At 44.8% G+C, this 12342-nt stretch overlaps 2 protein-coding genes across 2 annotated transcripts; one reads left to right on the plus strand and one right to left on the minus strand.

The window, feature by feature from the left end:
• Positions 1–504: 504 nt before the first annotated feature.
• On the minus strand, positions 505–2295 carry LOC311123455 (mitotic-spindle organizing protein 1). The gene is made up of 3 exons (XM_084197721.1): positions 2038–2295; positions 1579–1724; positions 505–1122 (listed from the first exon to the last, which is right to left on the minus strand). Exons 1-3 carry the CDS (start codon positions 2090–2092, stop codon positions 1099–1101), a joined length of 225 nt encoding a protein of 74 aa, XP_084053847.1. The 5' UTR covers positions 2093–2295; the 3' UTR covers positions 505–1098.
• A 101-nt stretch (positions 2296–2396) lies between these two features.
• On the plus strand, positions 2397–12151 carry LOC311123458 (protein aurora borealis-like). Its single transcript, XM_084197724.1, has 10 exons — positions 2397–2458; positions 2782–2946; positions 3688–3794; positions 4059–4189; positions 4508–4618; positions 4798–5069; positions 6208–6364; positions 6596–7173; positions 7505–7645; positions 11209–12151. The coding sequence occupies exons 2-10, from the start codon at positions 2803–2805 to the stop codon at positions 11230–11232; spliced, it is 1665 nt and encodes a 554-aa protein (XP_084053850.1). The 5' UTR covers positions 2397–2458; positions 2782–2802; the 3' UTR covers positions 11233–12151.
• The last annotated feature ends 191 nt before the right edge of the window (positions 12152–12342 follow it).

A 12342-nucleotide genomic window follows, 5' to 3' on the forward strand; every position in this document is an offset into this window, starting at 1 on the left:
ACTGGGGGCCCCAACCCAGAGATGCCAATACACTACATATGTTTTGCCTGGGTAGATACATCTAATAAATGCCTGGCTGTATTTGATAGACCACATTTGTCTTACTGCTCCCACAACACACATTTGGGGGAAGCACATGCTCAGCCACAGTGCACCTTCCAAGGGCCATGCGGAAGGGAACAATGGTAGACTACCTGCAAGCAGCAGCCTTCATGTTGACAGTTCATCTTGCACTTCCAAAAAGAAACACCCACCCTAGATTACCTCCTTCATTTGTATTATGGGTACAGAGAAATGTTCCTGAGATCTCCAATTGAAAGACAGGTGTCCTTTTCAGAGAATTCCTCAACAGAAGAACATTGCAGACAGATGACTAGGAGGATATAGTATCTATGCTTATTTATGACTTTTTTTATTTAACTAGGCAAACTTTTCTACTGGTAAACTGGATAGTACCTCTGAATCCATCATGATCTAATGGATAATTAAATAAACACTGCCACCTTGTGGATATAAAATGCAACTGCTTTTAATCTTGAGTTGAATCCATCATTGACAATCCTGGACACTTTGAAAAAAAAAAAATGACATGCCAGATGTTGAAGAAAAAAGAGACATTAAATTCATATAAAACCAAACACAATTCTCAATAAATTATTGACAGTTTTTTTACACATCCAGAAAGCCATAAAGGAATCGAAAACAACCCATCATTGTAGCACTGTGTGATGATTGGGAGTGCCAATCAATGTATCCTTCAGTCAGAAGAGAGACGACTGGACTGACAACCTATATGATTCTGAGGGAGGGAGGGGTACTGAAACATTGGATATCTGGGCATTGCAGTCATTCATATTGTCAGATTGCACACCAAGCTGATGACAGGAACACAAAAGTCAAGGAGAATTGGCCTCTGACATTTACAGACCAAATGTTATACACACCATTTTCCTTCAAATGAAGCCAGGGGTCAAATACAGAGGCACGAGGAATAGGTCAGGGTAATAGAAGCTCACTATTTGGCAATATTTTGAAACTTGACAGCGTGAAAAGACTTCCACTCAGCAGCATTGTTCTGTTGGGATCGGTCTCGGATCTTCAGTTGGTGCAGTTTTCTGAGGCCTGGAACAGAAGGCAGACACATATTGTCATCTTTTTTTACACATCAGGTGCAACATGCAACAGTGGTGAGGCAGAGATGGAGGTATCTAGATCCAGTCAGAAAGAGTAGCCTATCAGTCAGATTGAAGCATAATGGACTCATAAAAACACTGGCAGTTATGTGAAGGATAACCACAACAATTGACCTTGTCCTGTACAGAGCAGAATCTATGACAGGGCTCTCCAACCCAGTTCCTGGAGAGCTACCGTCCTGTACAGAGCAGAATCTATGACAGGGCTCTCCAACCCAGTTCCTGGAGAGCTACAGTCCTGTACAGAGTAGTGAGTCTCTATAGCAGGGCCCACGGGACAAACTTGGCCCAGACAACATTTGGTTCTCAAAAGTGTGGGCAACCTTGTTCTATTGCGTCTCAGTTCTGTAAGTACTTATCCCTGTCCCCCTGACCATGGCCTTACCTTTAGTGAATCGGAGGCTTTACGTAGCTCCTTGATGACAGAGGACAGGGCCTCTGGGTTGATGCCCTGCTCACACAGCCTGACACAGATAGACAGAGACTGCATGTCCAGTCCTGTGTTCAGCAGCCTAGAGATCTCCAGCAGCACTTGTGGGGAAAAGTAAGAGAGAAAATATAAAAATATGTCTGGCATATAACAAGCTGTATAGTTTAAACCATGTCACGTTTCAAGATAAAAGCATTCTGACTAATACTGCTGTGTGGTGGAGTTGTTGCCATGGGTACAGAACGAAATATGATAACGTTAGCTAGCTAGCTATTTACCTAGCTAGCTACCTTACTGTCAAGGCAATCTTTAGGCATTGCAATCAGTAGTGTATGTGTCACATTAGTAAAACACATATCTACGTGCTACAACAGACATTATCATAACCTAGCAAACTAACGTTAGCTAACTCACCATCCATCGTTTCTCGGACAGCATTCATGTTGTTAGCATTAGCACTGCTAGCCATGATCAGTTATTGTGGGACCTCCGAGATTAACTCAAACAGCAACTTCAACAGTTCAAGCTAATTTACAAAAATAATTCTGCTATAACAAACCCGTCATTTGGATAAATTAGAAATTGTACATTTGTTGCTAAATTCTACCATGAGTAGATACTTTGCTAGTTAGCTTGCTAACGACCACACAAGAAGCGAAAGGAAGTGACGTTGATGTAAATTTGGAGCGTTTTGAAATCTTCAATCTGATTGGTTATGAGGCACTTCCTGACAATGTCTATTGGCCAATGGGCGTTGTGGGAAAATTGAAATAAACGTTTGAAACAACTGACTCAGGAACTTATTTTAGTTGTGCTGAAGACTTCTGCAGCTGCTGTAAGTATCAAGGCTCCAATATCAAATAACATATCGAATAGATCGATCAAATTATCCTCTCAGAATAGTTGCTAAATCCTTAACTAGCTAGGCATTTAACGAAATGTTTGGGATAGCAAGCATGTACTAGATTGTGGGACCAACAGCCAGCTAGTTTAGCTAACGTTAGATAACTAGCTAGCTACACTTTCATGTAAGTAAGGTTTGTTCTCTAGGTAGTATTACAGTAATTGTTTGGTTTTCTCTAGTACTTGGTGATCTTTGATAGCATACTATTTATACTGGATCAAAGCTGATTCATGTTTGAATTCCTGCATCAATAGGTTCAGGTTTGTGGTCAGACTATGGGAGATCTCCAGATCACTCCTGAGACTCCAGGGAGGCCAGCTATCCATAATCCCTTCGAGAGCCCCAACGACTACCATCGCCTGCAAGAATCCGTGGTCCCCAGCCCCTCTGTCTTCAAGTCCTCCAAGTCCTCTGGAGCTGTAAGTGTAAACCTACACAGTGTACAAAACATTGAGTTTCATTGCCTTTTGCCCTCAGAACATCCTCAATTCATCAGGGCATGGACTACAAGGTGTAGAAAGCATTCCACAGGGATGCTGGCCCATGTTGACTCCAATGCTTCCCACAGGTGTGTCAAGTTGGTGGACCATTCTTGATACACATGGGAAACTGTTGAGTGTGAAAAACCCAGCAGCGTTTCAGTTTTTGACACACTCAAACCTGTGCCCCTGGCACCTACTACCATACCCCGTTCAAAGGCACTTAAATCGTTTGTCTTGCCCATTCACCCTCTGAATAGCACACATACACAATCCATGTCTCAAGGCTTTAGAAAAAACTTAGTTAACCTGTCTCCTCCCCTTCATCTACACTGATTGAAGTGGATTTAACAAGTGACATCAATAAGGGATCATAGCTTTCACCTGGATTCACTTGGTCAGTCTGTCATGGAAAGAGCAAGTGTTCCTAATATTTTGTACACAGTGTATATTTGTGGTCTGGTCTTGTATAGTTCCCCCACTTCAATAGCCTGAAGGACAACAACTGACCTTGTCTCATGATCACCAAGTCAGTTAACATGTTTGTCTCCTTCAGAAGTCCTGTCATTGTCCTCTTGTGAACGTTATCACCCCTTTTATGGAGCCACCTGGTGACGTTCCTTCAATCACTACCTTGTATTGAATCTCTATTCTTAATGTTTTGTTGATCATTGTTTTCAGACACCAGCCAAGTTTAAATGGGACATAGATGAGATGTCTAGCCTGCTCCCTGTGCACATAGACGCTGAGGATATCCACCGCCAGTCCATGTACCTCAGTCAGACCAGGTGAGGAACTAGTAACCAGTCCATATACCTCAGTCAGACCAGGTGAGGAACTAGTAACCAGTCCATATACCTCAGTCAGACCCAGTGAGGAACTAGTAACCTGTCCATGTACCTCAGTCAGACCAGGTGAGGAACTCTGACCAGGTTAAGGTTTACAATGCACGCAAGACAAATGGAGAGCACTTTGAAATACAACTGCTGTTGAGAGGTTGGAGGTATTGGTTTATTGATCTGGTAACAGCTTTGTTTTTTGAAAATATCCAGGATCGATACTGACATCGAGGAGAAACGTCAGAATGCTATCGAGCAGTTTTTCACGAATGGCGCCATTGTGCCTTCACCATGGACCGAACAAGCAAGCAAACAGAAATCAGCACAGATGCACTTTGGGAAGAGTAAGTGAATCCAATGAGTTCGAGTAGAGCTGCTTTTCACTTACACACATACACATTCATTATACTGTTGTTTTATTTTGTGTTTCCTGAATAACTGTCTGACTGTCTTATGAGGCCCTGTGTAGCTCAGTTGGTAGAGCATGGCGCTTGCAACGCCAGGGTTGTGGGCTCGTTTCCCACGGGGGGCCAGTATGAAAATGTATGCACTCACTAACTGTAAGTCGCTCTGGATAAGAGCGTCTGCTAAATGACTAAAATGTAAATGTAATGTTCAGCCATTTCTATGGAGGTTAAATGAGTCAATGTTTCTATCTTCAGGCTCCATGTCCCCACAGATACTAGAAGAGCCACTACCAACTACAAAGACCACAGTAGGCTGCCAGACAGTCCTGTCCTTACCTGTGGACTTCCAGCTGGACAAAATATTAGGTACACCTTTACATTTCAGTCAATGCTCTTCGAGTGAACACTCCATACACATAATATTGATCTCTGTGCAGATATTACCAGACTGCCAGGACACCTTATCAGGTCTCACAATTAACCTGTCTGTCTCTGTGTCTGTCTCTGTGTGTGTTTTGCCCGTCCCTCCCCCTCCCCCACCCCAGGAGAGTACTACAGATCGGAGGAGGCGTCTCAGCACGATCAGGTTCAGGAGAGCCTGAGCTCCTCGTCTCTGAGACGGAAGTTGTTTCTGGACGGCCACGGGAGTGGCTCAGAGTCCTCCAGCCCCCCCAGCCCAGAGAGAGGAGGAGGAGGAGGAGGGGAGGGAGAGCCCCCTGGGGGAGAAGGGGGAGGGGATAGAGATTTCCTCTCACCAATGAGCGCCTCTCCTTTGCCCTGCCTGTTGTCTGGCATGTCTGCCCTGACCCCCTCCACTGTAAGTGTGCCACTATTCAATGTCAATGAGGTCTGACCAGTGTGTATAGTTACAGTTTAAGTGAAACATGCTAGCAAGTGTGGTTTGTTGCTATGGTTCTAAGCATGCGTTGCTATTATCACAGGGCTGCCAATCCTTTTCCTGGAGAGCTGCAATCCAAAAGGTTTTCACTGGGTCAGGTTAGTTACAACTGGGGTTGGAGTGAAAACCCACAGGAGGGTAGCTCTCCAGGAACAGAGTTGGAGTTAACCTACAGGAGGGTAGCTCTCCAGGAACAGGGTTGGAGTTAAAACCTACAGGAGGGTAGCTCTCCAGGAACAGGGTTGGAGTTAAAACCTACAGGAGGGTAGCTCTCCAGGAACAGGGTTGGAGTTAAAACCTACAGGAGGGTATCTCTCCAGGAACAGGGTTGGAGTTAAAACCTACAGGAGGGTAGCTCTCCAGGAACAGGGTTGGAGTTAACCTACAGGAGGGTAGCTCTCCAGGAACAGGGTTGGAGTTAACCTACAGGAGGGTAGCTCTCCAGGAACAGAGTTGGAGTTAACCTACAGGAGGGTAGCTCTCTAGGAACAGAGTTGGAGTTAACCTACAGGAGGGTAGCTCTCCAGGAACAGGGTTGGAGTTAAAACCTACAGGAGGGTAGCTCTCCAGGAACAGGGTTGGAGTTAAAACCTACAGGAGGGTATCTCTCCAGGAACAGGGTTGGAGTTAAAACCTACAGGAGGGTAGCTCTCCAGGAACAGGGTTGGAGTTAAAACCTACAGGAGGGTAGCTCTCCAGGAACAGGGTTGGAGTTAAAACCTACAGGAGGGAAGCTCTCCAGGAACAGGGTTGGAGTTAAAACCTACAGGAGGGTTTCTCTCCAGGAACAGGGTTGGAGTTAAAACCTACAGGAAGGTAGCTCTCCAGGAACAGGGTTGGAGTTAACCTACAGGAGGGTAGCTCTCCAGGAACAGGGTTGGAGTTAACCTACAGGAGGGTAGCTCTCCAGGAACAGGGCAGCCCTGCTAGCAGATGCTATATTCCTTCTAAAGTGGTACTGTGTAAAACATCTAGGAGGGAATCTGTTTGTGAGGAAGAATCACAAAGGATTTCAAATAAAGGTGGAACCGCTTGTTTTCCTCTCTCTCCATTTAAGGGTCTTCTGTCGTCCAGCCCGATCCAGGGTCGTCACCGAACCTACAGCCTGGGCAGTGTCACCAGCCCCCAGTTCCCTGAGCGCTCCTCTCCTGCGGGCTTCAAGTCCCCCGCCCTGTCCCCCATCGGACCACAGTTCACACAGACACCCATAGCAGGTATACGAGTCCTTTTAAAGAGGTGTTTTTATGTCCTTATTGGCATATTGTGTCTTAAATGTTCTGTTATACCATAAACCTGAAACCTTTGGAGACATTATCTGTGGACACTGATTGAATATGTCTGTGCAGATTCACAGTCTTTCACGGCCCTCAACCTGTTGAATCAAATCATTAGGTGAAAGGCATCAATGTTATTTGAGTTTTGCTGTGATTGTTTTTCCTGTCTAGGAGAGAGGAAGAAGCTGAGTTTCGTGACCCCCGAAGGTGTTCCCCTAGACATGGACATGAACTCCTGTACAGAGAGCCCCTACGTAGACGGCTGTTCCCCCATCCGCTTCTGCTCCCCGCTCCAGCTCCCGGGCCAGACCCAGGACAACCCCAAGCTCAGACTCCGAGCCCGCTGCTGGGCCTCACCCCCAACGATCTCCCCCAACCCTTCCCTCCTGGACCAGGAGAATATCTGTCCTTCTACTCCACTACCACCCATGGAGCTGGGCTCCTCCTCCCCCTCCCCGCTGCAGCGTGTACCCAGGACCAGTGAGGGTCTGCTGGGGCTGGGGAGGCTGTGTGAGGGGGGTCCGGGGATGGGCCAGCCTCTGTCAGACTCAGTGAAGATGGAGGAGGAGGAGGACGGCGAGGTGGACGTGGAGCTCCCTGAGGACGGGGAGGAAGGAGGTGTGACTCCTGTTGGTGTCCGGTTGACCAGCTCCCGTGTGGGGGCGAGTGTGTTGGCAGCGGAGGCGTCTCATATGTTTGTGTCTCTGCTAGCTGAAGGAAGCAGTATCCCTTATGACAACAGCATGCAGGTGTGTATCATGAGGGGAGTCTACTAACTAAACCGCTCCAATCACAACAGACTAGACCTCTAAAGCAACAAGCTGTCCACCAGTTTTACATTTCAGAAAAGGCATTTTCAAGCTTTCTAGGCATGTTTATCGAAAAATGAGGAATAGTTACACTGAAATGTAAGTTAGATTTGACTCTGTTTTTGAAAAAGAAATTGCACTGTTTGGTTGAATGTACACAAACGGATCACTTAATTATTGTTTGACTTTTGATTAACATGTTAATCACTGGGGGAGAGGCACTTATTTTCCAATGTTTTTATTGAATTTTAACTGACTGCTCTGTGTGTAGGTGGACAGTGGGTTCAACACATACGCTGGCACTGCCACCGCCAGCCTGATAGATGGCATGAGTTCAGACAGCCAGAGTAAGGAGTCGTTCGACGCAGCACACATCCCAGACGAGGTCTTCCCTTACACTAGACCCACTAAGGTAACATAACCCACACTAGACCCACTAAGGTAACATAACCCACACTAGACCCACTAAGGTAACATAACCCACACTAGACACACTAAGGTAACATAACCCACACTAGACCCACTAAGGTAACATAACCCACACTAGACACACTAAGGTAACATAACCCACACTAGACCCACTAAGGTAACATAACCCACACTAGACACACTAAGGTAACATAACCCACACTAGACCCACTAAGGTAACATAACCCACACTAGACACACTAAGGTAACATAACCCACACTAGACCCACTAAGGTAACATAACCCACACTAGACACACTAAGGTAACATAACCCACACTAGACACACTAAGGTAACATAACCCACACTAGACCCACTAAGGTAACATAACCCACACTAGACACACTAAGGTAACATAACCCACACTAGACACACTAAGGTAACATAACCCACACTAGACCCACTAAGGTAACATAACCCACACTAGACCCACTAAGGTAACATAACCCACACTAGACACACTAAGGTAACATAACCCACACTAGACCCACTAAGGTAACATCACCCACACTAGACCCACTAAGGTAACATAACCCACACTAGACACACTAAGGTAACATCACCCACACTAGACCCACTAAGGTAACATAACCCACACTAGACCCACTAAGGTAACATCACCCACACTAGACACACTAAGGTAACATAACCCACACTAGACACACTAAGGTAACATAACCCACACTAGACACACTAAGGTAACATCACCCACACTAGACACACTAAGGTAACATAACCCACACTAGACACACTAAGGTAACATTAGACACACTAAGGTAACATAACCCACACTAGACCCACTAAGGTAACATAACCCACACTAGACCCACTAAGGTAACATAACCCACACTAGACACACTAAGGTAACATAACCCACACTAGACCCACTAAGGTAACATAACCCACACTAGACACACTAAGGTAACATAACCCACACTAGACACACTAAGGTAACATAACCCACACTAGACACACTAAGGTAACATAACCCACACTAGACCCACTAAGGTAACATAACCCACACTAGACCCACTAAGGTAACATAACCCACACTAGACACACTAAGGTAACATAACCCACACTAGACCCACTAAGGTAACATAACCCACACTAGACACACTAAGGTAACATAACCCACACTAGACACACTAAGGTAACATAACCCACACTAGACCCACTAAGGTAACATAACCCACACTAGACCCACTAAGGTAACATAACCCACACTAGACACACTAAGGTAACATAACCCACACTAGACCCACTAAGGTAACATCACCCACACTAGACCCACTAAGGTAACATAACCCACACTAGACACACTAAGGTAACATCACCCACACTAGACCCACTAAGGTAACATAACCCACACTAGACCCACTAAGGTAACATCACCCACACTAGACACACTAAGGTAACATAACCCACACTAGACACACTAAGGTAACATAACCCACACTAGACACACTAAGGTAACATCACCCACACTAGACACACTAAGGTAACATAACCCACACTAGACACACTAAGGTAACATTAGACACACTAAGGTAACATAACCCACACTAGACCCACTAAGGTAACATAACCCACACTAGACCCACTAAGGTAACATAACCCACACTAGACACACTAAGGTAACATAACCCACACTAGACCCACTAAGGTAACATAACCCACACTAGACACACTAAGGTAACATAACCCACACTAGACACACTAAGGTAACATAACCCACACTAGACACACTAAGGTAACATAACCCACACTAGACACACTAAGGTAACATAACCCACACTAGACACACTAAGGTAACATAACCCACACTAGACACACTAAGGTAACATAACCCACACTAGACACACTAAGGTAACATAACCCACACTAGACACACTAAGGTAACATAACCCACACTAGACCCACTAAGGTAACATAACCCACACTAGACCCACTAAGGTAACATAACCCACACTAGACCCACTAAGGTAACATAACCCACACTAGACACACTAAGGTAACATAACCCACACTAGACACACTAAGGTAACATAACCCACACTAGACACACTAAGGTAACATAACCCACACTAGACACACTAAGGTAACATAACCCACACTAGACCCACTAAGGTAACATAACCCACACTAGACACACTAAGGTAACATAACCCACACTAGACACACTAAGGTAACATCACCCACACTAGACACACTAAGGTAACATAACCCACACTAGACACACTAAGGTAACATAACCCACACTAGACACACTAAGGTAACATAACCCACACTAGACACACACTAAGGTAACATAACCCACACTAGACACACTAAGGTAACATAACCCACACTAGACACACTAAGGTAACATGACACACTAAGGTAACATAACCCACACTAGACACACTAAGGTAACATAACCCAGACTAGACACACTAAGGTAACATCACCCACACTAGACCCACTAAGGTAACATAACCCACACTAGACCCACTAAGGTAACATAACCCACACTAGACCCACTAAGGTAACATAACCCACACTAGACACATTAAGGTAACATCACCCACACTAGACACACTAAGGTAACATAACCCACACTAGACACACTAAGGTAACATCACCCACACTAGACACACTAAGGTAACATCACCCACACTAGACACACTAAGGTAACATAACCCACACTAGACACACTAAGGTAACATAACCCACACTAGACACACTGAGGTAACATAACCCACACTAGACACACACTAAGGTAACATAACCCACACTAGACACACTAAGACTGAGGTAACATAACCCACACCAGACCTGGAGTACCTCTACACACACTTAGAAAGCACACTAAACCAAAGTGCATAATTACAAATAGCACCATATGTGCAAATCTAATTGTATTTGTCACATGCGCCGAATACAAGAGGTGTAGATTTTACTGTGAAATGCTTACTTACGAGCCCTTTCCCAACAACGCAGAGTTACAAAGGAAGAAAAATCAGCAAAGAATTAAAAGGGAAATAGTAACTTGGTAGAAGCTGTTCAGCAGTCTTATGGCTTGGGGGGTAGAAGCTGTTCAGCAGTCTTATGGCTGGGGGGGTAGAAGCTGTTCAGTCTTATGGCTGGGGGGTAGAAGCCGTTCAGCAGTCTTATGGCTGGGGGGTAGAAGCTGTTCAGCAGTCTTATGGCTGGGGGGGTAGAAGCTGTTCAGAAGTCTTATGGCTGGGGGGGTAGAAGCTGTTCAGAAGTCTTATGGCTGGGGGGTAGAAGCTGTTCAGGACTCTTTTGGTCCCAGACTTGGCTCTCCGGTACCGCTTGTCATGCGGTAGCAGAGATAATGACTTGGGTGGCTGGAGTCTTTGACCATTTTCAGGGCTTTCCTCTGACACCAGAATTGGACTGGATTTAATTTATTTGAGTTCACACACTGGTAAGCCATGATTGACATGGTACAATGAAGACGCACATTCTGCACATACACACGAATACTTTTTTGTTTTCCAGACTATTTTTCCTCAACACCATTGAGTGAGCTGATTGGAGGAGAACACAAGGAAGCCCCACCCACCTTTAAACTCCCACCTGAAGCCTAAGATGATGTCATCCCATATGTTTGTTGCAACATTTAAAGCAGTCATGTCGGGTGTATTCGTTGGTCGGGTTCTGTAGCAAAACGGTTTGCAACGGAAACAGTTTACTCTATGAACGGAACGGGACCTACCTGAATTTGTCCAATAGAAACACATTTCCGTTGCGTAACGCTTTCTGTTTGGAGTAATCGTTTGTTGGAAAACATTTAGCAAGACTAAACGTTTTGCAACAGAATCGTTGTACTGAATACACCCCTGGCTAAGTGAGAACTTTAAATGCCATCAATCGCTGCTGAATTTGCACAAATGAACCTTGAAATGAATTCATATTGGCGCTAGCTAGCCCTCTTAATGGAGTTGTAACGTGCTCACTTAGGTGTGTCCCTATAGAGTTCATCATGTAGAGAAAAGGGTGCCATTTTGGATAACTTAGTGTTGACATGAACAAGGGACTGATGAAACTTGACGTTCAGTTGTTATGTACTGTATGTATTTATACTCTTGTTGATTGTGAATTTTGCATTTATTTTTGATCAGTTAAACAATTACGGGGATGTGATTTGTAATTGAGTTACCTCGCAAATGTGATAAAGGATTTTTTTATTGTAAATTGTTAGAAATATTTCTAACTGCAGAGCTCCCCTTTTTAAACAGCCACCATCTGCCTTCTGAAGAGCTGATGAAATGACATGTTTTATGGTGTTATTGAATGGATGTACAGTTCTGACTAGATCAGAGCCACATTAAATGTTGTACAACTGGGCTACTCTTCAGTTTCCCTGGCAACATGATGTCTGGGTGTGGCTACATGTCTGGGCGTGGCTACAGTTCAATTAAATGCATCTACTCCAATCATGAAATAGAGCCAACGAGGTGCGAAAAGGACCATTGGTTAAAACCAAGACATTTATTGGGAGTTGTACAAGGTAACACTCCCTCTAGAATAGTCCATACAAACCCCATGGGTCAGGAATAGAAATCCATTATAATCATGGCACAGTACATCACCCCATTCTACAGGTTACTGTCATCTCAATAACATTCATCT

Source organism: Coregonus lavaretus (genome assembly GCF_964263955.1).
Source record: "Coregonus lavaretus genome assembly, contig: HAP1_SCAFFOLD_1820, whole genome shotgun sequence".
Lineage (NCBI taxonomy): Eukaryota > Metazoa > Chordata > Actinopteri > Salmoniformes > Salmonidae > Coregonus > Coregonus lavaretus.

Bases quoted from the DNA above. Each gene is read 5' to 3' on its own strand.
- LOC311123458 (XM_084197724.1), top strand. From the start codon at position 2,803: ATGGGAGATCTCCAGATCACTCCTGAGACTCCAGGGAGGCCAGCTATC. The intron at 5,070-6,207 runs GTAAGTGTGCCA...TCTCCATTTAAG, and splicing joins CTGCCCTGACCCCCTCCACT to GGTCTTCTGTCGTCCAGCCC. The intron at 6,365-6,595 runs GTATACGAGTCC...TTTCCTGTCTAG, and splicing joins CACACAGACACCCATAGCAG to GAGAGAGGAAGAAGCTGAGT.
- LOC311123455 (XM_084197721.1), bottom strand. From the start codon at position 2,092: ATGGCTAGCAGTGCTAATGCTAACAACATGAATGCTGTCCGAGAAACG. The intron at 1,725-2,037 runs GTGAGTTAGCTA...TTTCCCCACAAG, and splicing joins TGTCCGAGAAACGATGGATG to TGCTGCTGGAGATCTCTAGG. The intron at 1,123-1,578 runs GTAAGGCCATGG...CTTCTGTTCCAG, and splicing joins AAGCCTCCGATTCACTAAAG to GCCTCAGAAAACTGCACCAA.